This window comes from Narcine bancroftii, chromosome 5 (genome assembly GCF_036971445.1).
Source record: "Narcine bancroftii isolate sNarBan1 chromosome 5, sNarBan1.hap1, whole genome shotgun sequence".
Taxonomy (NCBI): domain Eukaryota; kingdom Metazoa; phylum Chordata; class Chondrichthyes; order Torpediniformes; family Narcinidae; genus Narcine; species Narcine bancroftii.
The window spans coordinates 150,599,209-150,626,559 of NC_091473.1; the positions used below are offsets into that span (position 1 = coordinate 150,599,209).

General features: G+C 43.6%; 1 protein-coding gene across 1 annotated transcript in view; it reads left to right on the forward strand.

Moving 5' to 3' along the window:
* The window catches only part of LOC138764064 (vitellogenin-like), a 140,970-nt gene that overhangs the window by 69,667 nt on the left and 43,952 nt on the right, over positions 1-27,351 (forward strand). Inside the window, exons 14-22 of the mRNA XM_069939371.1 lie at positions 6,419-6,543; positions 6,634-6,735; positions 11,774-11,893; positions 13,661-13,850; positions 14,335-14,425; positions 16,008-16,193; positions 19,875-20,019; positions 20,100-20,319; positions 23,044-23,228. Coding sequence (XP_069795472.1) covers positions 6,419-6,543; positions 6,634-6,735; positions 11,774-11,893; positions 13,661-13,850; positions 14,335-14,425; positions 16,008-16,193; positions 19,875-20,019; positions 20,100-20,319; positions 23,044-23,228 — 1,364 coding nt within the window. The remainder of the gene's footprint in view (positions 1-6,418; positions 6,544-6,633; positions 6,736-11,773; positions 11,894-13,660; positions 13,851-14,334; positions 14,426-16,007; positions 16,194-19,874; positions 20,020-20,099; positions 20,320-23,043; positions 23,229-27,351) is intronic.

Below are 27,351 nucleotides of genomic sequence, written 5' to 3' on the forward strand. Positions count from 1 at the left end.
AATGACATTATTGTTCCTGGACCCAAAATGATTGCCTACACAGACTTCTGTTACCTGCCCTGTCTGCTTCCCTATTGGGAGATCAAGTATTGCATCCTCTTGTTGGTATATATTGATTTAGAAAACTTTCCTGAACACATTTCACAAACTCCAAGCCATTCAGGCCCTTTCACAGAATGGGAGTCCCAGTCAATATGTGGAAAATTGAAAGCTCTGATTATCACAACATTCTGCTTCTTACGTCGGTCTGCTATCGACGGGCCAAATGGCCTACTCCAGCTCCTATCGTCTATTGTCTATTGTCTATCTCTCTACAAATTTGTTCCTCCATTCTCTCTGATTATTGGGTGGTTTCTAATACAATCTTATTAGTGTGGTCACACCTTTTCCATTCTTCAACTCCAACCATGAGGCCTCGGTAGACAAACTGCACTGTCTTGTCTAAGCACAGCTGTGGTATTTTCCCTGACTAGCAATGCCACTCCTCCCCCTTTTATCCCTCCCCATCTATCACATCTGAAACAATGGAACCCCAGAACATTGAGCTACCTGTCAGGCCCCTCCTGCAACCGAGTCTCACTAATAGCAATAATGTTGTAATCCCACGCGCCAATCCATGCCCTAAGCTCATCTGCCTTTCCAACAATATTCCTTGCATTGAAATAATTACACCTGAGAACATTTCTATCATGAACAAACCTTTGATTTCTGTCTATACATGCAGTCCTCACATGACCTTTATCCTTCTCCACCTCTGTTAGGTCTGCTTTGTTCATGAATGAGTGAGTCAGACACCAGACTGAGTCGAAATCAAGGTTCTTTGTTCTTTATTACTGGATTGTAACACTTGCAACTAACAGTGTTAGTTGGAGAAGGCGCATTCTGCCGTTATCAGCAAGTGGTGTTTTTTTTATACCTCAGGATACGTACTTAGTAAATTATCATACCATGACATTGTCCAATGAATAAACTGTTGCTATCCTTCTCTGTTAGCCTGCTGCACATCATTCTTGTTAGTGCAAAGCTTATCTTGAGTGTACAAGGTCACATCTGCATTCTGCTACTCCTTAGTACTGGGTGACTCCTTCTCCGGTCCCATCTCATGATGTTTTTACCTTACACCTCACAATCTGCTCTAACATTCTGGTTTCCCTCCCCCTCAAATCTAGTTTAAACCACTGGAACAGTACTAGCAAACCTACCCTCAAGGATATTTGACCACCTCCAGTTCAGATGCAAACTATCCTGTCTGAACCGGTCCCAACTTCCCTGGAAGAGAGCCCAATAACCAGGAACCTGCACTACTCCTACCTATACCATGCCTCTAGCCATTATCCTCATTTCTAAATGAACTAACAGATGACATAGGTAGTAATCCTGAAATCACTACCCTGGAAGTCCTGTCCTTCAACCTAGAGCCTAACTCCCTGAACACTCCTTTCAGGACCTCCTCACCCATCCTACCAACGTTGTTAGTCACTATATGAACCATGGCATCTGGCTGCTCACCCTCCCTCCTGAGAATGCCTTGAACACTATGAACCATATTAATCAATATACACACAAACATTTCCCTCTTGAATATATAGAGTGTCATTTTCTCCCCTTTCCCCCCTCCCTTCCCTCCCTCCTTCCCACCCCCCTCCCCACCCACTAAACATTCAACATATACAATACAATAAACCCATTAAACAATGTCATCACACAATGAAAATAAACAAGAAAATTGTGTCATCTACTTTTACACACTGGGTCAGTTCATTTCATCTTCTTATCATTCTGTCATTTTAGGGGGTGGAGGTCCGCGGTAGGTCCTTTCTGTTGTGTTCCATGCACGGTTCCCAAATTTGTTGGAATACTGTGATGTTATTTTTTAAATCATATGTTATTTTTCCCAATGGAATACATTTATTCATTTCTATGTACCATTGCTGTATTCTCAGGCTCTCTTCTGATTTCCAGGTTGATATAATACATTTTTTGGCTACCGCTAAGGCTATCATAATAAATCTTTTTTGTGCTCCATCCAAATCGAGTCCTAGTTCTTTACTTTTTATATTACTTAGAAGAAAGATCTCTGGATTTTTTGGTTTGTTGCTTTTTGTGATTTTATTTAATTCCTTATTTAGATCTTCCCCAAACTTTTCCACTTTCTCACATGCCCAAATTGCATGTACTGTTGTTCCTGTTTCCTTCTTACAGCGAAAACATCTATCTGATACTGTTGGGTCCCATTTATTTAACTTGTGGGGCGTGGTATATAGCCTGTGTAACCAATTATATTGTATCATGCGTAACCTCGTGTTTATTGTATTTCTCCTAGTTCTGGAGCATAACTTTTCCCATATTTCATTCTTTATCTTTATGTTTAGATCTTGTTCCCACTTTTGTTTGGGTTTACAGCTTATTTCATTGTTCTCTTTCTCTTGCAGTTTGATGTACATGTTTGTTATAAATCTTTTATTTGTCATTGTGTCTGGAATCACATATTCAAAGCTGCTTCCTTCTGGTAACCTCAGCCTGCTTCCCAATTGGTCCTTCAAATAGGTTTTCAGTTGGTGGTATGCATACATTGTACCATGAGTTATACCATATTTGTACTTCATTTCCTCAAAAGATAATAAATTATTTCCCAAAAAACAATTTTCTATTCTTTTGATCCCTTTTCTCTCCCATTCTCTAAAGGAAAACTTATCTATTGTGAAAGGGATTCGTTGATTTTGCGTCAATAATAATTTTGGTAGTTGATAATTTATTTTATTTCTTTCTACGTGAATCTTCTTCCAAATGTTGAGCAGATGGTGCAGTACTGGTGAATTCTCATGTTGCACCAGTTTTTCATCCCACTTATATAGTATATGTTCAGGTACCTTCTTCCCTATTTTATCTAGCTCTAATCTGGTCCAATCTGGTTTTTCCCTTGTTTGATAAAAATCTGATAGGTGTCTTAATTGTGCTGCTCTATAATAATTCTTAAAATTTGGTAGCTGCAAACCACCTTGTTTGTACCATTCTGTTAATTTATCTAGCGCTATCCTCCATTTCCTGCCTTTCCATAAGAATTTCCTTATTATTCTCTTTAGTTCATTGAAGAATTTCTCTGTTAAGTGAAGTGGTAACGATGAAATAGATATTGTATCCTTGGGAAGACATTCATTTTAATGCAATTTACCCTTCCTATCAGTGTTAGTGGTAAATCTTTCCAATGTTCTAAGTCATCTTGTAATTTCTTCATTAATGGCTGATAATTTAATTTGTATAGATGGCCTAGATTATTATCTAGTCTAATATTTAGGTATCGGATTGCTTGTGTTTGCCATTTAAATGGTGATTCTTTTTCAAACTTTGTGAAATCCGCATTATTCATTGGCATCACTTCACTTTTATTTGCGTTGATCTTGTACCCCGATACTTCTCCATATTCCTTCAATTTCTTACATAATTATTTTATTGATAATTCTGGTTCTGTTAAGTATACTATGATGTCATCTGCAAATAAACTGATTTTATATTCCTTCTCCTTTTTTTTATCCCTTTTATTTTATTTTCTGTTCTTATCAGTTCTGCCAATGCTTCTATTGCTAAAGCAAACAGTGAGGGAGATGGTGGGCATCCCTGCCTAGTTGACCTGCTTAATTTAAATTGGTTCGATGTATATCCATTTACTGTCATCTTTGCCATTGGACCCTTATATAATGCTTTAATCTAATTAATATATTTCTCTGGTAGGTTGAACCTCTGTAATACTTTGAATAAATAATTCCATTCTACCCTGTCAAAGGCTTTCTCTGCGTCTAAAGCAACAGCCACTGTTGGCGTCTTATTTCCTTGTACTGCATGGATTAAGTTAATGAACTTACAGACATTGTCCATTGTTCATCTTCTCTTAATAAATTCAGTTTGATCTAGTTTTACTATTTTTGGTGGTGCCGCATAGTAAGTGGTCAGTTGTTCCTGGGCAATAGCCAGAGTTGTAGCTCCTCGAGTTACAGCAAAAGGGATCTCACCCAGAAGTGAGTTCAGGTGGCCCCATTGTTCTTTTTTTCTTTGGCTTGGCTTCGCGGACGAAGATTTATGGAGGGGGTAAATGTCCACGTCAGCTGCAGGCTCGTTTGTGGCTGACAAGTCCGATGCGGGACAGGCAGACACGGTTGCAGCGGTTGCAGGGGAAAATTGGTTGGTTGGGGTTGGGTGTTGGGTTTTTCCTCCTTTGTCTTTTGTCAGTGAGGTGGGCTCTGCGGTCTTCTTCAAAGGAGGTTGCTACCCGCCGAACTGTGAGGCGCCAAGATGCACGGTTTGAGGCGATATCAGCCCACTGGCGGTGGTCAATGTGGCAGGCACCAAGAGATTTCTTTAGGCAGTCCTTGTACCTCTTCTTTGGTGCACCTCTGTCACGGTGGCCAGTGGAGAGCTCGCCATATAACATGATCTTGGGAAGGCGATGGTCCTCCATTCTGGAGACGTGACCCATCCAGCGCAGCTGGATCTTCAGCAGCGTGGACTCGATGCTGTCGGCCTCTGCCATCTCGAGTACTTCGACATTAGGGATGAAGGCGCTCCAATGAATGTTGAGGATGGAGCGGAGACAACGCTGGTGGAAGCGTTCTAAGAGCTGTAGGTGATGCCGGTAGAGGACCCATGATTCGGAGCCGAACAGGAGTGTGGGTATGACAAAGGCTCTGTATACGCTTATCTTTGTGAGGTTTTTCAGTTGGTTGTTTTTCCAGACTCTTTTGTGTAGTCTTCCAAAGGTGCTATTTGCCTTGGCGAGTCTGTTGTCTATCTCGTTGTCGATCCTTGCATCTGATGAAATGGTGCAGCCGAGATAGGTAAACTGGTTGACCGTTTTGAGTTTTGTGTGCCCGATGGAGATGTGGGGGGGGCTGGTGGTCATGGTGGGGAACTAGCTGATGGAGGACCTCAGTTTTCTTCAGGCTGACTTCCAGGCCAAACATTTTGGCAGTTTCCGCAAAACAGGACGTCAAGCGCTGAAGAGCTGGCTCTGAATGGGCAACTAAAGCGACATCGTCTGCAAAGAGTAGTTCACGGACAAGTTTCTCTTGTGTCTTGGTTGGTCCATTGTATCGCCTCATCAACCACATTGTTCTGAGCCATGTAGTAATTGAAACAAGTGGTTAAAGATTTCTCTAGCCCTCGGGGCAGACTGGTCGACTATCAGTTGCTCTGGCCTGAGGGCTGCATCCATTTCTTCTAACAAAATTGAAGTGGCAGTTAAGGAAGAAGGTGAAGGCTGTGTAGTCACGCAGTAATCATGGCTTTTATTAGCAGAAACTAGTGGCACAATATTGAAGGACAATGGGTGCATGCACAGTTACACCCAAGGGGATTGTCTTAAGTGGTAGAGATAATACATGTCCAATGTTAGTAAAGCAAGGCTAAGCACAGAACGAAAGACTGACAGCTCAACATAGATTCACCACAGGGAGGAAACTACCATTCAGGATACTCGATCTCCTTTACCGAACTTCTTATCTGTCCCCCTAACTATAGAATCCACTATCACTCCATCTCAGCTCTTCTCATTCCCTTTCCTTCTTTGCCACAGACCAGACTCCTTGCCAGAGACCTGATCACCGTGACTTGTGCCTGGTAGGTCAACCCCCTCAACAGAATCCAAGATGCTTGTTATTCAGGAGAACCCCACATAGAGATGCCCTGCATTGCCTTCCTCTCTCCTGACCATTACCCATCTATCCTTTACACTCCCAGGTGTAATAATGTCCCTATAACTCCTATCAATCACCCCCTCAACCTCCCAAATGTTCTGGCACTTAACCAATTTGAACTCCATTTCCTTAACTCAGTTTTTCAGGAACTGCAGCTGGATCCACTTCTCACAGATGAAGTCATCAAGTTGTCCCTGACAACCCACATCCTGCAAGAAGAGCATTCCCCTGCTCTGTCCAATTCTCTAACTCACTCCATCTCTAACTATCTCCATTTCTTTCTATCTGACGTTACTGTTCCTTATGAATTCTCTACAACTCTCTGCCCTAATGTAGTGGTAGTGTAGCTCCTGGAGGAGACAAAAACCCCAAAGGGAAATAAAAACATGTATTGGCCAAATGCAGGGAAAACTTGGGAAAATTCCTCCCCGACTCCCAAATGGCAGTCAAACAGAGCTGCAGGAGATCACTGAAATTAGTGATACCTGACCCTGCCAGCAAACATCATTCTTATTTTATTTCTTATTCTAATACTTTATATTTAATTTCCCCCCACCCCCCCCAAGAAGAAACAATAGATGAGAAATAAAATCCCAACACCTCAAAGAAAATGTTCTTTACATTGTCTTGTAAGCTGCTTTGAGAAACCACGCTGCACAAAAGTTGCACCACAAAATGTGCCTGTTTATTTTATTAGTTGTGATGTTTATACAGAGCCATTATTCCTGCAGATAAATTTTTGGCTGGAATTGATGGCAACCTTTATTTAATAAAGAAATCAGAAGGTATTCTGCCACATACAGCCATTGCCAACTTCAAACTTTATGGTCTCGGTGTCTCCACAGAATTTCTGGAGGTAATTCTATCACAAATTATCTGTCTGCATGAGCTTCCCAATTCTCAAACCATCCTTGTTACTGATGACCCTGTGATTGTGCATGTACAGATCGGCATCCAAGCAGAAGGGCTACTGCAGGCCTTGTTGAAAAGCGACAAGTCTAACGGGAGGGCTCCAAAGAGCAATGCAACAGCGAGCATTCTAGAAGAGGTAAGGAGGGTGCTTCTGCTTTCCGGTGTCTTCACTTCTGGTCTGAAGAATGTGAGCTAACCTGCCTTCCTCAGTCACTGGCCATCCTGATACCTTGACCAGGCGTCCTTCCTTTCAGAGTGATGTAACTGAGAAAGGACAGAGGTACAGTTTCTAGAAAGAGACGCTTGTCAACGATTAATAAATGATAATGGATTTTATTGTCAAAACAATCTCTAATAGTAAATTTAATTGAATTAAAAAAGACAATATAAAGACTTAATAAATATTCACAGCAATCTGTTCCATAATTCTTGACTACTCTGAAAGCACAATGGTCTTGTAAACCAGGCGTTACGAGTTTGTTCCTTGCTGGGGCTTCATTTCTGTGAAGGGCGCTGGTCAAAGAGGCGACTCTCTGTCTTCCTTACGGTAGGCAAAGTTAAAGAAATTCATGCACGTTACATTCTAAATGTAATATTACATGACAATAATCGAACCTTTACCTTGACCATGTAGATCCAAAAAATAAACCTTTACTATATTCACCAAAGCAGCCCCGACTGCTTTTCAAGGAAGTGAAGTTCACAATCCTTGACCTCATCTCCATCTAAATGCAGAGATGAGTTGTGCATTCTTTCTGCCTCCACCTTATCCTGTTCAACCAGATTATCTTCCACTCTTCTGAACTCCAACACACACTGATCCACTTTACATTGGCAAGGGGAATCAGTGTGGAGCCATGTAGAGGAGCAGATGTGAAAATGACAAGGCAGTACAGTCAGTGTAGCAGCGCGATAACCTGTGCTCGAATTCACCACTGCAGTATGGAGTTTATTGTATACCATCTCTGTGTGTGCATAGCTTTTTTTCCCAGGTCCTCTGGTTTACTCCCACCCTCTAAAAATGTATGGGGTTGTAGGTTAATTTGAGTATAATTGGGTGGTATGGGTTTAAATGGCCAGAATTGGCTTAACTCTGCAATATCATTATGTGATTCTCCAATACATGCTTTCTTTGAAGTTATAACTAATGGAAATAAACAATTAATCCTTTTGGGGTCCAAATCCATCCACTCTCAAGACCAACACAAGGCCTATGAGATGCTGGGATTCATTAATAAGGGGATTGAGTGTAAGAGCAGAGAGGTCATGTGGCAGCTCTAGAAATCTCTGGTGACACCACACTTAGAGTATTGAGTTCAGATTTGGTCACTTCATTATAGGAAGGAGCCAGAAGCTATGGAGAGAGTTCAGAGGAGATTTACCAGGATGTTGCCTGGATTGGAAAATAAGTCTTATGAGGCCAGGATAGCAGAGCAGAGGATTTTTTTTCCTTTGGAGCGTAGAAGGATGAGAAGAGAATTACTTGAGATCTGCAAGATTATGAGAGGCACAGATAGGATGAACAAGTAGTGCCTGTTTCCTAGGGCAGGAATAGCAAACACCAGAGGACATGAGTACAAAATGAAGGGAAGGAAGTTTAGGGGAGACATCAGGGGTAAGGTTGCAGGTGCCTGGAATGTCTTGCCAGGGATGGTAGTGGAGGCTGAAACATTAGGGGCATTTAAGAGACTCTTAGGCAGGCACATGGATTAAAGAAAAATAGAGCGTTGTGGGAAGGGAGGTTCCTCTTTTAAGGAATATATGGATTGGTACAACATCGAGGGCTGAAGGGCCTGTACTGTGCTCCAGTGTTCTATGTTCATCAGCACTTCTCTGTTCCTCATGCTTTTGCCAAGAAAGAAGAAAACCTTGTTTTGCAGTGCCCATTATTCCAAATAGTCGAAAACTAATGGTTTGTGCTGGACACATACCAACCCACCAAAGATCGGACAGTTCCTGGAATGGGAATAGATCTGGTTTGTCTGTCCTGATAAAATGTCAGAACCCCAGCTTTACCACTGACATGTTAATTCATTGTCAGGCTCCAACAGCAGAATCGTCATGTTTCTCAAGATTGATCTTTGTTTGGAAATTGGTAATTTATCAGAAAAAAAAATTGGAGTTAAATTCCAACAGGACCCAATGTTGTTTTTAGTGGGTGATATTGAGGGGGTTAAATTGAACATGTTCCAAGTGAAATTTGTTAAAATTGCTTTAGCAGTAACTAGAAATGGAATTACAGTGACTTGGAAGTCAGATATAGACTTGGGACTGGAGAGACGGCATTCAGAATTTTGAAGTTGTATACCACTTGAAAAAATGACATAATTTAAGAGATAAATATCATATATTGTGTAAAATATGGAGCCCATATTTACAAAATACTGGTATGAATATTTAAGTGAAACTCTGATATTCCTTTTCTCCTAACATATTATATGTAGTATGGAGTACTTCTGCTGAGGGTCTCTTGTCCTCTCTCTCTCTCTTTTCTTTTTTGTAGAGGGTTACAGGGGGAGGGGGAATAATAGAGAGTCTTTTTTTTTCTTTTTACATAGAGATACCACATATTTTTGTAATCAATTTGTAATATTACTTAGTAATTGTAATTTCTTTTGTGGTATTAAAATTTATTAATATTTTTAAAAATTATTGGTCTTTGTAACTTTGCCATGCTTCTGCAAATTTTTAAATTTCAAATAGAGCTGGGATGGTGACTTTTTATTTGAGATTCCTGGATGCCATGCAAGATTTTCCTTGTATCTCAGTGCACGTGGCAATTGCCGTATATATATATGTGTGTAATGTTCGAATTTTGTGGGCTGATTTTTAGAGTAAAATTTAGGGGGTCGACTATTACACGCATACCTTTTTTGTTTGACCTCGATAAATACCTGTGACATTCCAGGCATCGGAAGCTCGGATGGGCAGGCAAGTGGCTGAGACCGGGTGGTAGGTCTGCATTCGGAGTGTCAGAGGCTTGGATGGGAAAGGCAGGGAGCCGGGACCAGGTAGTAAGTTCGCATTTGGTGCGTTAGGAGATTGGATGGGCAGGCGGCTGAAGTATAAGCAAGAGTCTGGGGTCGGGGCATCAGGAGAGACCAAAAATAGGGAGGTCGACTTTTACATGGAACTGAGTATAAACGGTATCTGAAACTTAGACGCTAAACAAGCCATTCTCAACAGGGCCTGAAGGCCTCCCCTGGGGACCACAGCACATTTAAGTAAAAGCCTTGTTTTCTATTCTATTATGAAACAAATTTAATGTCTTTTTTATGTAGTCGGTTGGAGAGAAGTATGGAAGAATCCAAATTCTGAGTGCTTCACAAGGAAGGGGACCCATAAACATTGAGCGGAGTTTTAAGGAGACCATAACCAATAAAACGTTGAGAATGGCTGCTCTGCACCATTCAGGCCATCATATTTATGCCTGCTCATTCAGACCAGTTCCAACAGCCCCATTCCCCTTCTTATCTTACCTCCCCTCTCTCACAAGCCCATCCATTATCCAAAAATTCGATCGTATCCCTTTGCTTCCTATAGACGCTTTTGTGACCTGCCCCGCTATGTAAAGTGCACTACAATCACAGTGTCTGCAGTATTTCCTATTACAAAACTATCCTCCGTTCTCCTCCTTCCCACCAATTGGAGGGGTGATTTGCGGTCATCAATTAATCCGTCAACCCATGGAGGTCTTTAGAGCACCAGGAGAGACCCACGTACTCACTGTGGAAATATGCAAAAGCTGCAAAGACATCAGCCTGAAGCCAGGATTGAGCACAGGGACACTGGGGCCATGCGGTGACAACACCACCTGCTGAACTGGTGAGCGTCCCCCTTGATTCTTGAGATTTAGACTCTCCAATGACAAGATAAATGGAGTTAAGGCAGAAAATGCTGGAAACAGTCAGCTCCATCTTCAGAGAGAGAGGGAGTTAACATTTCAGATCCAGGAATTTTCACAAATCTTTCCTTGTCTGCTGAGTATTTCCAGAAATTTCTGTTTTTATTTTAATCAGATTTGTTTTTTGCGTACGGTCAATTTTTAAAAGAATTCCTGATGGAGATGGGATTGAGCACCCATAAAACCACTTGTGAATCTGTTTCCACTCTGGTGCCGGACAGAAGGGGTACGATCTTGCCGGTGAAGGAATGGAGATACACGTCCATTCTTCGGAACTTCCACAGGAACCTATCGGTGGAATTCCCATATGTCATATGAAAACCCCTTCATTTCCTTTGGATGAGATCAAGGATTTGGGAAGTTAAGCTGAAAAAGCTGTTAAGAGTTGTTCAAATGCACCTTATAAGTGGTATATATTGCACTTTCAATTGTGGAGAAAGATCAGATCAATAGTTCAGATCATCGAAATTTATTATCATCGACTGTACATATAAAATTTGATGAAACAATGTTTATCCAGAGAACAGCACGCACACGAGCACACTCACACATACATACACGCTTGCAAGTATACACACACACTACACACTACACAATCATACGTATACATAAATATATAATTTTAAAGGATACTGTTTATCATTCTCACAGCCTTTGGGAAGAAGATATTTCCCAGCCTTGCATCGCAGATTTTGATGCTTCTGTACCTCCGTCCTGATGGTAGTAGGTCAAAGATACTGTGTGCTGGATGGAAAGGATCTTCTATAATTCTTTGAGTCATATATGTTTTCCCCGTGACTGCATGGGCTTCCTCCCACCATTCAGAAACATACCGGGGGGGGGGGGCAGAGAGGGGGTTGTAGGTCAATTGGGTATAATTGGGCAGCAGGGACTCATGGGATGTCTAAATTTAAAAACAATTTAAATTATTTTTTTAATTTAAAAATTAAATTTAAAAAATTTACATTTATTTATGCAACATTCCCGGTAAATGTAGTCTATGGAGGAAATAGAAAACCCAACAATCCTCTCTCAATGCTCCACTTGATAATCAAACCTATTCCTGATTAAAATCTTGGTCCAAGATGTTAACTATCTATTGCTTTTCACAAACCCTGCCTGACCCATTGAGTTCCACTTGCATTTTGTGTGTCGTTCCACATGAAACTATCGTTTCCCCTTCATACTTCATGTAACATCTCCATTCTCAGTTTTTGTTGTAGACTTCCAGCTGTTCCATGAGGTTCTCTCCCATCTTTTTTCATTCTAGGTGCATGGCTGGAAACCAATGCCCACATTAAGACCCTTGGCGAACGTTTACATCAAATTGTCTGGTCAAGAGCTTCTGTATGTCGAACTCAACCAGAACAATATTCAAGAGGCCTTGAAGGTATCTAGATGGATGGTGTGAATGCGTTTTTGTTTGGCTCACGCATGGCAGGGAGAAGATTTATTAAGCGTCCTCTAACATGGATACAAATCAGGAAGATCAGTTCCTTTGAAGCCAGGTCTGAGGGTCACTGGAGAAAGGGGAGAAAATTTTAATGACCCTGGAATGCAGAAGAATGAGAGGAGATTTGATTGAGGTTTACAAAATTATGAGGGGTACATTTGGGATAAATCCAAAGAGGCTTTTTCCATTGAGACAAGAACTCAAGGGTTAAGGGTAAAAGGTGAAAAGTTTAAAGGGCACCTGAGGTGGTGAAACACGCCAAGAGTGGTGGGAATCTGAAGCAAAACCATAAAGTTAATTTAGGTCAATAAATGAAGCAAAATCAGGCATCTTTCTCAGCCCCTGACCATTCCTTCTACCATCTCAGCTTCTTTCTTTTCCACCCCACCATTTCTTCCCCCTCCCACCCCATTCTCCATCAGCACCCAGCCCCATGCCCCTGCCCCTCCCTTCCCCCCACCTTTCACTCGAGCTTCCAATTCTTGAGGATCCAGTAAGAGAAAGTGAGTTTTAAAATTGCTGAACAAAGAGCTGTCACCATCACAACAGGGGCTTCAGGGCTTCCTCCGCACTGTGTATCTCAATGGGGTCTTCTCTTTGGAGTGAAGAAGGATGAGAGGTGGATTAATGGAGCATCTACAAGGATATGAGAGGCATAGATAGGGAGGACAGCCAACAACTTTTTCCCAGGGCGACAACAGCAAATGCCAGAGGACACCTGTAGAAGGTGAGGGGGGGGGGGGGGGGGGTAAAATTTAAGGGAGATGTCAGAGTAATGGGTGCCTGGGTTGTATTGCCAGGGGTGCTGACAAAATAGGCACATTTAAATAAACTATTAGACAGGTACAAGCAAGAAAGAAAAATAGAAGGTTACTGGTGTAAGGTAGATTGTTGAGTAGATTTATATGTTGGCACAACCTTGTGGGCAGAAGGGCCTATAGCACAGTGGTTCTCAACCTCTTTCTTTCCACTCACATCCCACTTTAAGTAATCCCTATTCCATCGGTTCTCCGTGATTAGTAAGGAATTGATTAAAGTGGGATGTGGGTGGAAAGAAAAAGTTTGAAAACCACTGTTTTAATCGTTCCTAATTGACTCGTTATGTGCACGGTTTCAGAACTCCCAAGGAAATGGCCCAATGACAATTTTTCTCAAGCAAAATATTTCAGAAACATTTGGCTCTAGAGGAGTGATTCTCAACCTTTCCTTTCCTCTCACATCCCACCTTAAGCAATCCCTCACAGAGCACCGATGGCCTAGGGATTAGTTAAAGTGGGATATGAGTGGAAACAAAAAGGTTGAGAACCACTGGCCTATACTATACTGTAATGTTCTATGCCCAATGTCCTAGCTATAAAATCTGGCAACTCCACTGTGACTCAGGCCCGAAACATCGATTAATTATCTTTACCTCCCATGGATGCTGCAACATCTGCTAAGTTCCTGAGCATTTCTGTGTTTTAACAAGAACCACTCCCACCAGGTCCATCTCTGCTCATCCCATGGATGAGGATCCTGCTTGAAGATTTCTTGGCATTTCTGATCCCCAGTGTTGAACTATCTGGACCTCGTTTCACTTAATCCACGTTTCCGGTTTCAGTTGAGGCAGGAAGCAAGGACTCCCAATCCAGGAAGTCCCACACTCATCCCATTAAAGGATGTTGAGAGGTTACTTGCACTTATTTTGCTTCCTTCATTGTACAGATAATGAGTAACCAAGCAAGAATGAATGGACTTATCAGGAAACTTATTCATCAACTCGTGCGTGGCATTTCGGCAAAATGGACCAAACCCTTGGTGGCATCTGAGGTTCGCCACATGGTACCAACATCACTTGGATTGCCCTTGGAGTTGGCATTTTATTCCACTATCGTGTCAGCAGTTAGAGCTAAGGGTAACTATCCCTGCGGGTTTGTTTCAATCTTTAAAAAATGTAGACATACAGCACTTTCGACCCACAAGCCCGCGCCACCCAATTGCACCCTCCTAATTGACCTACAACCTCCTGGACGTTTTGAATGGTGGGAGGAAACCGGAGCTCCCGGAGGAAACCCACGCAGACACGGGGCGAATGTACCAACTTCTTACATATTGCGCTGGATTCGAACCTGGGTCGCTGGTGCTGTAACAGCGTTGCGCTAAGCACTACGTAAACCGTGCTGCCCTCTACACTAAACGTGCCATCCTGTACGCTAACCTGCCCTGATGTGATAATATGATAGCAAAAAGTTTATGAACTCAATGATTTGGACAGGTAAGTTGGAAGAAAGGGGAAAGAGGCATATGGCCCAAACGCAGGCCAATGTGAGCAGCTCAGGTGAGCGCGTTGTGAGGAAGGTGGACAAGCTTTGTGACTCTATCACCTCTTCTTCCAACAGCCAAAATGAAGGTTGCACATGTCCCTTCCAACTTAACCTTGCCAGAGCTCCTAAACATGAACATTCAGCTTGAAACTCAGCTCACTCCGAGGTAATTATTTCACAGACAAGTAAAAGAGATTTTAAACTGTCTGGGTGAAGAAGAGAACCACTTTTAAACCAATGATTTCAATCTTATCAAATTGTTTTATTTGATTGACAATTATCTTACAGGGACTTGAGAAACTGATTGCAGGGAAAGATAAAAACACAATTCTGGAGAAATTCAGCTGGTCAAACACTCTATGTAGCAAGGATAAAGATACATCACCAACGTTTCAGGCTTGAGCCTGTCATGTTGGTTCACAGAGAGACAAGACTGGACACAAGTGTTACAATCACAGGTAACTTTAGTTATCACACAGGAGACAAACAGGGGTGAGCGTCAAATGGTACTTAAACAGCAATACAGACATTCACGTCAGACCCAGGTTGGACTCCAAAACCAGTGGCCATCTATTCTGTACACCCTCATACACACGCTACAGACAGGGACTTTCTCACGCACACACACACACACACACACACACACACACACACACACACACACACACACACACACACACACACACACACACACACACACACACACACACACACACACACACACACACACACACACACACCTGGTGCCCTGTACCAACAGGGGTGCGGCTCTCTGCAAATACTGATCTATTGCAGTACTAGGGCTCAGCTTCACCCCTTTACCGCAACACTGCCAGCGATGTCTACAGGAGTGACCTGGCATGGATTAATGTCCAGGGCTTGGACCACGAGGCAGAGAGAAATAAATGTGCTGTGCCTCGATGTTTTACACCATTCTAAGCTGACCCTAAATAATTTAAATAAGCAACGGTGATGTGTGCATTTAATGGGTGGCCAGAATCCAATCTTGATTGACAGGTGATGCGTCTTCCGAATAAATTTCAGATGGGGAGGAAGTGTGACCACCCGCAATCCACGATATTCCGATAGACATGGAGACCACATGTTTCTCCACAATCCACATATAACAAGCCCTTCATCGAGAAAAGGTTCAACCCCAAAACTTTGGTTATGTTAGATTCCTTTTTAATGAAGGCCCACAACATTGATTATGTATTTTGTCTGTCCTGAATAAAGGACGCTGTTTGACCAGCTGAGTTTCTCTGGCATTATGTTTTTACTTCAATCACGGTGTATGCAGACTTTCCTGTTTTAAAGGGAAAGGTAAAACAGGTTAGATCTTTATTGCCTGGAGTACAGAAAGAGATTTGACAGAGGTATACAAAATTAGGAGGGGTATAGATAGAATAAATGCAAGCAGACTTTTTGTTCCACCAAGGTTAGGTGAAACAAGAACTAGAGGACATGAATTAAGGTTGACAGATGAGATGTTTAAGGGGACATTAGGGGGAACTTCACACTGAGGGTGGTGACAGTGTGGAATATGCTACTAGTGCAGGTGGTAGATATGGGCTCAATTTTAACATTAAAGAAAAATTTGAAGAGCTATAGAGGGGTATGGTCCAGGTGCAGGTCAATGGAACTGGGCAGAATAACAGTTTGGCGCAGACTAGATGGGCCATGAGGTCTGTCTCTGTGCTGCATCAGTGGTTTCCATGTGACTGATGGGGTTTTTCTTTCCTCCCCAGTTCTGTGAAGGATGTTGTAGGGATCATGGGAATAAACAGTGCACTGATACAGACAGGAGTGGAGGTCCAGCTGAAAACTAGCACTGTCCTCCCTGTGAACTTCACCGCAAGGCTAAGCGGCAAGGAGAGAAACGTGAAAATTGAAAGCCCTCCTTGGCAACAGGAAACTCAGCTCTTCTCAGCCAGGTATCAACACATGCTGAAGGTTGAATGTTTCAGTAGTCAATTTCAAGTTTTATTTCATTTGCAATGAAATCAGAAACACTCGGCAGGTCGGGAAGAATCCACAGACACAGGGCCAACCTTCCAGTTCTAAAGTCTGGATCAAAGGTCTTCAAACTGGATCGTTCACTCCTCTTTCTCTTTCGACAGCTGATTGACTGAGCTTCCTGTAGGGATATGGATTTGACAGTGAGGGGAACAGATAAGAGATTCCATGAAAGAGATCGAGACTACCAGATACTATGTGGCCTCCCAAGAGACAGGGTCCAGGATATCGCAGATTGGGTTCACAGCATTCCTGAGAGGGAGGGTCAGCAGCCCGATGTTGTGGTCCATTTAGGGACCAAAGAAGGGTGAGGAAGTCCTACAAAGAGAGTTCAGGGAGTTAGGATGCAGGTCAGGATCTCCAGGGTGATGATCTGAGGATTGCTACCCATGCCGCATTCTAGTGAGATTAGAAATAGGAGGAAAATGCAGCTTAACGTGTGGTTAAAGACATGGTTGGTCATTGAGCTCTCTTCCAGGGAAGGTGAGACCTGTACCAGAAGAACAGTTTGTATCTGAACTGGAGGGGGGACTAATATCATTGCGGGAAGGTTTAATAGTATTGCTCTATGAGGTTTAAACTGGATTTGTAGGGGTATGGGAACCAGAGTGGCAGAGGAGAGAGTGGAGTGGAGGAGAAAAAAGATGATATTAAGACTGCACTTAAAAGAAGAGATCATGATGGAACTAACGTTCTCAGGTGCGTGTAATTGAATGGAAAGAGTAATGTAGACAAGGCAGGCGAGCTACGAGCCCGGATTGGCATGTGGAATTATGATATTGTGGTTATTAGTGAAACTCAATTTTCGAGTGTTCCATTGTTTCGAACATGATACCTGGGAGGGATAAAAGGGGGAGGAGTGGCATTGCGAGGCATGGAAAATGTCCACAGCTGCACTCCGACAAGGACAGACTAAAGGGCTCTTCAACCAAGGTTAGAATAGTGGAGCTGAGGGAGGGGAAATGTCTCTCTCTCTTGGCTTGGCTGCGCGGACGAAGATTTATAGAGGGGGTAAAAGTCCACGTCAGCTGCAGGCTCGTTTGTGGCTGACAAGTCCGATGCGGGACAGGCAGACACGGTTGCAGCGGTTGCAGGGGAAAATTGGTTGGTTGGGGTTGGGTGTTGGGTTTTTCCTCCTTTGCCTTTTGTCAGTGAGGTGGGCTCTGCGGTCTTCTTCAAAGGAGGTTGCTGCCTGCCGAACTGTGAGGCGCCAAGATGCACGGTTTGAGGCGATATCAGCCCACTGGCAGTGGTCAATGTGGCAGGCACCAAGAGATTTCTTTAGGCAGTCCTTGTACCTTTTCTTTGGTGCACCTCTGTCACAGTGGCCAGTGGAGAGCTCACCATATAACACGATCTTGGGAAGGCGATGGTCCTCCATTCTGGAGACGTGACCCATCCAGCGCAGCTGGATCTTCAGCAGCGTGGACTCGATGCTGTCGGCCTCTGCCATCTCGAGTACTTCGACATTAGGGATGAAGGCGCTCCAATGAATGTTGAGGATGGAGCGGAGACAATGCTGGTGGAAGCGTTCTAAGAGCTGTAGGTGATGCCGGTAGAGGACCCATGATTCGGAGCCGAACAGGAGTGTGGGTATGACAAAGGCTCTGTATACACTTATCTTTGTGAGGTTTTTCAGTTGGTTGTTTTTCCAGACTCTTTTGTGTAGTCTTCCAAAGGCGCTATTTGCCTTGGCGAGTCTGTTGTCTATCTCGTTGTCGATCCTTGCATCTGATGAAATGGTGCAGCCGAGATAGGTAAACTGGTTGACCGTTTTGAGTTTTGTGTGCCCGATGGAGATGTGGGGAGGCTGGTAGTCATGGTGGGGAGCTGGCTGATGGAGGACCTCCGTTTTCTTCAGGCTGACTTCCCGGCCAAACATTTTGGCAATTTCCACAAAACAGGACGTCAAGCGCTGAAGAGCTGGCTCTGAATGGGCAAATGTATGGCCACATTAATGAGATTGAATTATAGACTACCCAATATTCAGTGAGAATTGGAGGAGTAAATCTCAAGGGAGATTTTAATTTTCCACATTTTGACAGGGAGTTCTAAACTGTAAAAGGGCTGGATGGCCTAGAGTTTGTCAAATGTGTTCAGGAAAGTTTCTAAATCAATGCAGCAAGGTACCAACTAGAGAGAGTGCAATACTGGATCTCCTGTTAGAGAACAAGACAGATCAGGTGACAGATGTATGTGTAGGGGAATACATTCGGTCTAGTCATAATAATGCCATTAGTTTCAAGTTAATAATGGAGAAGAATAGTTCTGGTCCTTGGGTTGTGATTGTAAAATAGAGAAAGGCCTTATATGAGGAAATAAGAAAGAATCTAGAAAATGTGGATTGGGAGTTGTTGTTTTCAGACAAGTATGTGCTCAGTAAAGTGGAAGGCCTTCAAAGGTAGAATTCTGAGACCACAGAGTTTGCATGTTCCTGAATGAAATAAAGGGCAAAGTTCACAGACATGACAAACCTCTCTTTCCAAGAGATAAGAAGAAGAGAGAGGTGTAAGGGCCTTTCAATAGAGCAAACAGGTCCTTTGGTGGAATATAAAATAGGTCACACAGCTTCCATGAGAAGTAAAGGGTAACCAACCTTTCGGACGTATAATGACAAAAGGTTGGTCATCCTTTACATCTCGAGGATGCTGAGGGACCTACTGAATTTCTCCTGCATGCTTGTTTATTGCGCTTGACCCCCAGCATCTGCAGTGTCTTGTTTAGATCTCATGGTAGTCCCGCTCTTTGGTAAGTGGATTGAGGGAATGTGTGAGAGCCTGATAGCTGTTGGAGAAAACAGTTCTTCAATATTCAAGAGTTGTTTATTGTCATGTAATAGTACAGAACACGTAATATCATATGAAATTGCCTTCTGTCTGACATAAAGCAGACAAAGAGTTGCCATTAGGGTTGCCCCTCACAATAAGAGAGAAGAGAAGCAAAAGGAAACCTTGCGGTGTTGGTTTTCAGGTTTCTGTACTTTCTGCCCAAATGGAAGAGGTGGATGGGGACCCTTTGTGATGTTGGCTTGATCCCATAGATCTCTGCAAAGGAAGGAAGGTCAGTGACTGTGACAGACTTGCCTAGGTTTGCAGCTTTCTGCATTCCTTGACCAAACCAGGCTATGATGCAACCAGTCGGTTTATGTTCCACAGTCCACCCATAGGTTTGATTATTTGATTATTTAATCCCCTCGATTAGTCTATGATCTCCGTCTTTAATATCCAGAGGGACAAAGACTAACTCAGAATAACATTCTACAGATAGTACACAGTGCAACAAGAGCTCCATAAGCAAGACCAGCAAAGCTGGCACTGAGTAATTGGTTATCGTGTATGACACATTTGCTGTACAGTAAAATCCCTGTTAACCGGAATTCAAGCAACCTCGAGCCTCAAGCAACCAGCAAAAATCTCGCAGAAAATAAATAGGCTAATAAAAGTTTAAAATGGGTGCCCCTAGTGGTTAGTTCAGCAATCGCGCTACATGCAGTCTCAAGCAACTGGCAAATTGATTTATCCGATATCAGATATTGGGAGTTTCACTGTAGATAAGGTACACATGTTGGCCACTAAGCCTTTCATAATGTTCTCATGCAGCACACAGGCTTTTGCGTTCTCAAGAAACATCGAAGACTTGGCTTCGGCCAAAGTCACCCCTTTGCTACCGAGTGACGAAGATGGAATGAGGATCAGGCTATTGAGATTGGGAAGGAACTCAACCACAGATCACAGAGAAACAATGGTAAATAGCAGCTCTCGTCGCTTGCTCTTTCTGCTATGTTCGGAGGCTTCCAATTGGTTTCAATGGTGACTGTGTTACAGGACAGGGTGCTGCCTCTTGCCGTTCCCATAGGATCTGTCTGCTCTACTGAGGAGCCTCTGGATGGCCCCCACTCCACAGTCCAAAAGAGTTGCATGAAGGCCAACACCTTTGGATTTGAAGTTTGTTCCGAGACCAGTGTGGTTAACAGTGGCTTCACCACCAACTCACCCTTGTACAAACTGGTTGGAGAGAACTCCATTCAAGTTGCTATTAAACCAGGTAATGGCAATGATATGCCACAAATTTTGATCATAACCTCATTAATTATTGGCCACTTATGTGCTTTTGAAGTGCAATTCCGATGTAAACTTCCATATGCCTCTTGGTTTACAAAACAGTATTTGAGTAAGTACGTACCATTATTAAAACAGGGTACAGTCAAACCAGAATTCAAGCAACCAGCAAAAAAAATCAAAGAAAATAATTTTAAAAATTAAATAAATAAGAATAAAATAATAGGTACAAAAATACACCAGTTTAAAACTGTAAAAGTAAATGTTCTCTGAAGTAACACATGGACCTTAAGTGAAGATGGGAGCAAATATTCAGCCAGTAGAGCGCATTGGTCAGGCTTTGCTCGTAGAAGTGTGAAACGGTAATGCCATCGCCCAGGATGAAGAGCTGGTTGATGCTGTTCACCGTTGGGGTGACCCTCTTAAAGCAGAGGAAGGACATCAGTTCAAATTGGCCATGATCTGACTGATGGGTGGGATGGATCCAGAAATCCTGATGGCCTCGTCGTTTATCAGTGAAACAGGATTGGCCCCAGCTCTTAAAAATGTACAGACGCTGTGCAAGACAGGGCAACCTCAGCAGAGAAGCAAACAGGAGGTCATAAGAACACAATCACAGATGAATTGCAGTAAAAGTCCGAAGATCCGGACTGCTCGGGGATTGGGTCGGGCTGGATTTTCCGGATTCTCGGCCAGTGCTTTGAAAATTCAAATTTAAGAAGGAATAAAGAAGAGATGAGCAGGTAAATTTTGATAGTTTATTCATGAGCAAATCCAGCGTGCTTCATTGATCAAAAGAAAGCTTTAAAGGAAAATAAAGCTAAAAATGTAAACATAAATTTTTTTTCACTACAAACCATTATATGCTTGAATGTGTTTAAAATGGACATTGTGAAAGAAAAATACAAAAGAAAGCAGAAGTTATTTAATACAATTTAATTATTTATTTTCTGTTTATTAACTAATCATTTTCACATAAAATAAAAAGAACAAATAGATATTTATTCGCTCATTTCCATGATTTCTATACGTCCTTGGCCCCGCTTGTGGATGGAACCATTGGAGTTTCCGATCGCTTGTTGCTACTGTGCATCTGTGGCCCTTACGCCCACGTGCATCCACGCACACACATCAGCACGCACACCCATGTGCACATGCATGCATACGCACACCCACACATGTACACACACATGTGCACGCACACCCACACCCACACACACACAAACACACACACACACACACACACACACACGCACACGCACACGCAAACACACACACACACCAATTAGATGTTAATAGATTGAGAGTTCATGAAAAAGTCGGGATTCTCGGGTGGTCCAGATTTCTGGCATCCGGAGTTTTGGACTTCTACTGTAATATCAGGTTGGTATCTCAAAGCTGTTCCAAATGGAGATAAACAGGAGAACCTGCAGATACCGGGATCTAGCACAGTACCCGAGGGTGCTGGAGAAACTCATCAGGTCACGCAGCATCTGTAGGGAGCAAAAGGCTGTTGGTATTTCTGGACTGAGCCCATCGCCAGGAATAAGGGTTTCTGAGGAAAGGCTCTGAACCGAAACATCAACTGCCTTGTATTTCCTATTGACGCTGCGTGACCTGCTGAGTTTCTCTAGCACCCTCGGGTTCTCCACCATTCGAAGATACAGGTATCCCCTGGTTTTCAAAAGTAGAACATTCCTCTGAAACCTTTTGAGCCGAAATGGTCTAAAGCGAAGAAGCAATCACCATTAATTTATATAGGAACATTTTTTGAGCATTCCCAGTCCCCAAAAATAACTTACCAAATCATACCAGATTCATCTAATGTAATGGTTCCAAACCTTTGTCGGGCTGCTGCCCCCTTAGCTTCCAGGCCATGTCCCCCCACACACAATGAACACCTCTTTCTTCACTCTTGCCCACTCACCACCTCTCACCCCCAGCCTTTCATTCCTCAGCCGGTGCCACCTGCAGGCCTCTCTCTCTTGGGGCCGACTCCTTTCGGCCCAGGCCTTTCCCTCCCAAGCCCCCTGCGCTCGATCCCTCCCTCGCCCCGTCCACCCCTCCTCCTCCTCCCGTTCGCCCTCAACTTATTGCCGAAGCCATGGAGGCCACCGAGGCCAGATCTCGCTTGTTGCCATTTATTTTGCTCACGACTGCCGCCCCTAGTTTAGCCCTTCTGAAGGCTGTGACATTTTGCTCGCCTTTTATCGTAAAAGCGAAAATTCTCTTCGGATTAGCGAACACGGGTAATGATGTTGGCCTCTCGAAAAAGCAAATGTTTGAAAAGCAGGGTATATCTATTCCTCTACCAAGCCTCTGCATCATTCAGGTCTGATCCCCATTTCCACTGATTGCTAGTGATCCACCAAAGTGCTGGAGGAACTCAACAGGTCAGGCAGCATCCATGGAAAGCAGTAGGCAGTCGATGTTTCAGGCCTGAGCCCTTCATCAAGAAACCCCCTTCATCAGGAGAAGAAAGGGATGTGCGTGTCTAATGGTCTCAGCCATGTCACAACCCTCTGCAATGTCTTCTGCGGTTGAGCAGAGCAGTTCCCACAGTCAGAACCCAAGGTCAGGATTGAACCCAGGCCTCTGGCAGCATATCCACGGTCACCCACATGTCAGAACTCCCCTTGTTTATTTTAAATCATCCGATTGTCGTACAATTGAACACCGTGACTGAGATTTATTTTTGTTCTGTTTTTAGTTATTACACCAATTTCAGTCAAAAAGCTGCAAGTCGAATTACAGATGGAAACAAGAGACCAGCCCTTTTTGAAGGCAAGTCATCCAATGAAGAGAAACAGCAGAAATACCTCCGATTTCTCTGAAGCAATGCAAGCTGAGGGCAAGTTAGTCCTTTTAAGGCTGAAGAATATCCTCCATCATCAGGTAAAAAGGCATCTCCATATAGAAAACAGGACAGTATGAGTTACTCCACATCAATCTTATCCTTCCCACCCATCATCCTCTCTTTTACATGTACCTACCTAAAACTCTTTTAGATTCAAGATTATTTTAGTGTTATGTAATAAAAGAGTCACAAGACTTTGGAACTCTCTTCCCCTGAGGATAGAGGAAGTGGAGATTTTGAAGGTATTCCACACAGAGGTGGATAGATACTTGATAAGCAAGGAGATAGAAGGTTACTCTGAGGAGGGAGGGATGTGGAGTTGGGGTTCACTTGAGTGCAGCAGAGTGGTGCAGCACCAGAGACCCAGGCTTAATCCTGACCTCGGACGCTGTCGGGATGGAGTTCGCAAGACCTCCCTGTGAGAGTGAGGGTTTCCTCTGGGTCCTCCAGATTCCTCCCACATCCCAAAGGCATGCAGGTTGGTTGGTCAATTGACCACTGTAAATTGTAGAATCTGTGGGGTTGTGGATGAGATAGTGGGATAATAAAAATTGGGACAAATGTGGGATTAGATTAAATGTATGGTTGATGGCAGGTGAAGGCTTGGATGGGCTGAAGAGCCTGATTCCAAACTATATCACTCATAATAATCAGATGGGAGGAAGGGTAAAGAAATTTGACTCAGAAGGAGGTGCCAACAATTGAATGGTAGGGTGTGGGATGGTAAAGGAGGAAGAGCGGTAAAGCGTCAAAGTAATTGGGGTTTTTGGAGACGAGAAGTGGCTAGGAACTAATGGATAGGCAGAATGGTATCTACAAGAATAAAGGTAAAACTCTTTACAGGTTCTCAAGTAGAAACACATTGAAACACTGGAGAAACTCAGCTGGTCTTTCACTGTCCATTGGAGACAAAGATAAATTGCTGTTGTTTCGGGCCAGAGCCTGTCATGGTGACAGTTGGTATAAAGGCCTAGAGCAGACAGAATATCAGAACAGGGAGTGCAGGAGAGGAAAAAGGTTTAAAGAGGGAGAAGAGATCTGTAGTGGAGGCTGGAGAATCGTGGTTGTGGAAGTAGGCATGGAGACAGAGCCGATGGAAGAGGAGTTCAGTGCATAGAACTTGTAGAGGTGGAGGCGAAGGGGGACAAAGTTGAGGCCTCTACTGTGGACTGAGCTTTCAGTCTCTGAGAGGGCAAGGTCAGAAGGGTCAGTGTAGACCAGGTAGGAGTGGTGGGGAGGGTCAATGGGGTGGAGGGTGTCGGGGCAGGGAGGTCAATGTGGTTCCGGACGTGGAGGGTAGGAAGAGTCTAAGGGAGGAAGGGGATGCTTGGGAAAGTCACAGGATGGAGGGAAAGAGCCCCATGTGCTCCCAGAGCCAGGGTGAGAGTTCACGACAGAGCCATGGTCCTGAAGGTCACAGGGACCAAGGTGGAAGCTCGGTTCTGTGGATCACCGGATTCAGGGTAAAGGTTCATGTCAGAGGCTCGGTCCTGTAGGTCGCCAGGGCCGAGACAGAGACCTGCGTCTGAAGCCCAGTCAGGTTTTCCGAGTGATGGTAACTAGATTTTGACATTGGGAATGGTTTATTTTTGGTTGCTAGATATGCCATTTTCACAATAGGCAAGACGAGATCATGGATGTCATGAGCAGATCACAGGGAAATAAAGAAGACCCCTTGAGAACACATTCCTCAACGTGGATTAGCAGAGAATCCAAACATAGCAGGTATGGCAAACATCAGATGGAGAGACACACTAGGTACAATAGCCAATCACCATCAGATTCCCCAACATTAAGCCGAAATCCAAGTAGAAGATCGAAGGAAGAAGACTTGAGATCTTATGGTACTCAGCCGTTGACATCATTGAGTGAAGAATTCAAACATGGCCATCGTGGCAGGCATGGTAAACACCGGCAGGAGAAACACGTTCGGCATCCTGGTCTTTCCATGTCAAGTTCACAGATATGGAGCAGATCAGAGGAAAGTAAAGGAAACCTCTTGCAAGCTCATGGTCCACACTCATCAATATCATCGAGTGAAGAATCTAGACATGGTGGGCACCAGCAATGCTATCGATGACAAGGCCGACATGTGGCATCATCCTCGTCAGAATCATTGGGCTCATCAGTCACTCTCCTCCAGCTCGTCTTCAGACCTGGCAAAGGCAAGGTACACAGTGGTTCCCTGTGGTGGCTCCTTGAAGAAATCCAGAAGACAGCAGCTCCCCAGCAGCCATTCTTCATTTCAGTCATGGCAGCAGGGCCAATCACAGCATGGCCAAGCCGGCGTCAAAAGGTGCGACAGCTGCGGGGGCGAGCTGTCCAGCCAAATGCCTCGCTGGCCCTCAATTGGAAACAGCTCATTGCCGCTGTCAACCGCCTCCCTCAGCTCTTCAAGTTCCGACTCATCCTCGGGAAGAGGATACGGTGAGCAGCCCGGGCCTTTGCCATCAAGCTCGTCGTCTTTCAGCGAGTCCAGCTCAAGCGCTGCAAGTGCCTTGACTCAGCGGACGATGAGCGACTTGAGCTGGATCTTTGGTCTGCGCCTGTGCGATACCGTGCGGTTGGCCACACGTTCAATGTCTCACGCTGCCAAGAGTAGGAATCGCTGGCGCTACCACCTCTCATTGAAGAGCTGGATTGGCATTTGTTTCGGTCATCAAAAGGATGTTGTCTGCCGCACTTCCTGCAGGTCTTGGGAGCTTGCAATTTTCTGATTATGCTCTTTATAGTATCAATCCTTCCTTCTCTTTGCTGTGGGTGGGTCTGTATAGATTGGGATTTCATTTCCATCCTTGTTGTTTCGAAGGTTCTAGTTTCAAACTATCCTTCCCTGGAGACTTTTGCTCTTCGGGATGGGCACTCCCCCATATTAGTTGATCAACTAATCTTTCCTCTATATCCTTAAATCTGCCTTTTGCAGCAACAACTTTTAGTCTGGTGAGGAAGTTATCAACAGTTCATCAGTTTCTTGCTTTAAGACTTGAAATTCATGATGTTTAAATCCATGATTAGACCTGGGTTCAAGGTGAAAAGCAACTTTTCAAATATCTGCTCTGTCATTTTTCTCCACCTCTGTAAGCTCCCAGCTATTAAATAAGTCAAGGCCTCGCTCCCCTGTCCAGAGAAGTAGATCACTGACCTTCTCCTCTGCTGTTCCATTTATACAGTAGCTTTTAAATGGTAAATTCCACTTCTGCTGAAACGTTTTAAACGATTCAACAATGTCTTCAGCCTCCCCGTCCATCACTGGGTGAAGGGCTGTTGCTCCAGCCGTTTTTTTTCAGTAATGTTTTTCTCTTTTCTTCCCTTTTGTACTTCAATGGCTCACAATCAATTGTCTGGCTTTATTCTTGTTCTTTTATACCGCAGCCACCATATTATGTCTCTGGAGTTACTTGGGAGGCTTGTTAAATAACATAGAGATGCAATATTCAAATAACAAAAGCATTTTTACTTACTGATACCTTCCACCATCTCAAGAAACTGTCCACCCACTCATATACATATACATATGCCCCACAGTGGGGCACTAAAGTTACTACAGTGAGAAGGGTGTATTCTTAAGTGGTTACAAAATAGGTCACATTATCCTGACTATATAACAACCATAATCATGGGGCTGTGTTACCGCCCAATAGTCAGCAAGTATTGGAGGAACAAATCTGTAGCGATATAGCAGAAAGCTTTAGGGAACACAAGACTGTGATAGTAGGAGATATTAACTTTCCACATATTGACTGGGACTCCCATACTATAAAAGAGCAGGATGGCTTGGAGTTTGTCATATGTGTTCAGGAAGGTTTTCTAAATCAATATGTAGAGGTACCAACTCGGGAGAATGCAATATTGAATCTCCTATTAGGAATTGGACAGGACGGGTGACAGAAATTCATGTAGGGGAACATTTTGGGTCCAGTGATCATAAATCCATTAGTTTCAAGTTAATTATGGAGAAGGATAGGTCTGGGCCTCGGGATGAGATTCTAAATTGGAGAAAGTCCAATTTTGAGGAAATGAGAAAGGATCTAGAATGCGTGGATTGGGAGATGTTGTTTTCGGGCAAGGATGTGTGAGGACCTTCAAAGGTGAAATTTTGAGAGTACAAAGTTTGTATGTCCCTGTTAGGATTAAAGATAAGGTTCCAAGCATAAGGAACCT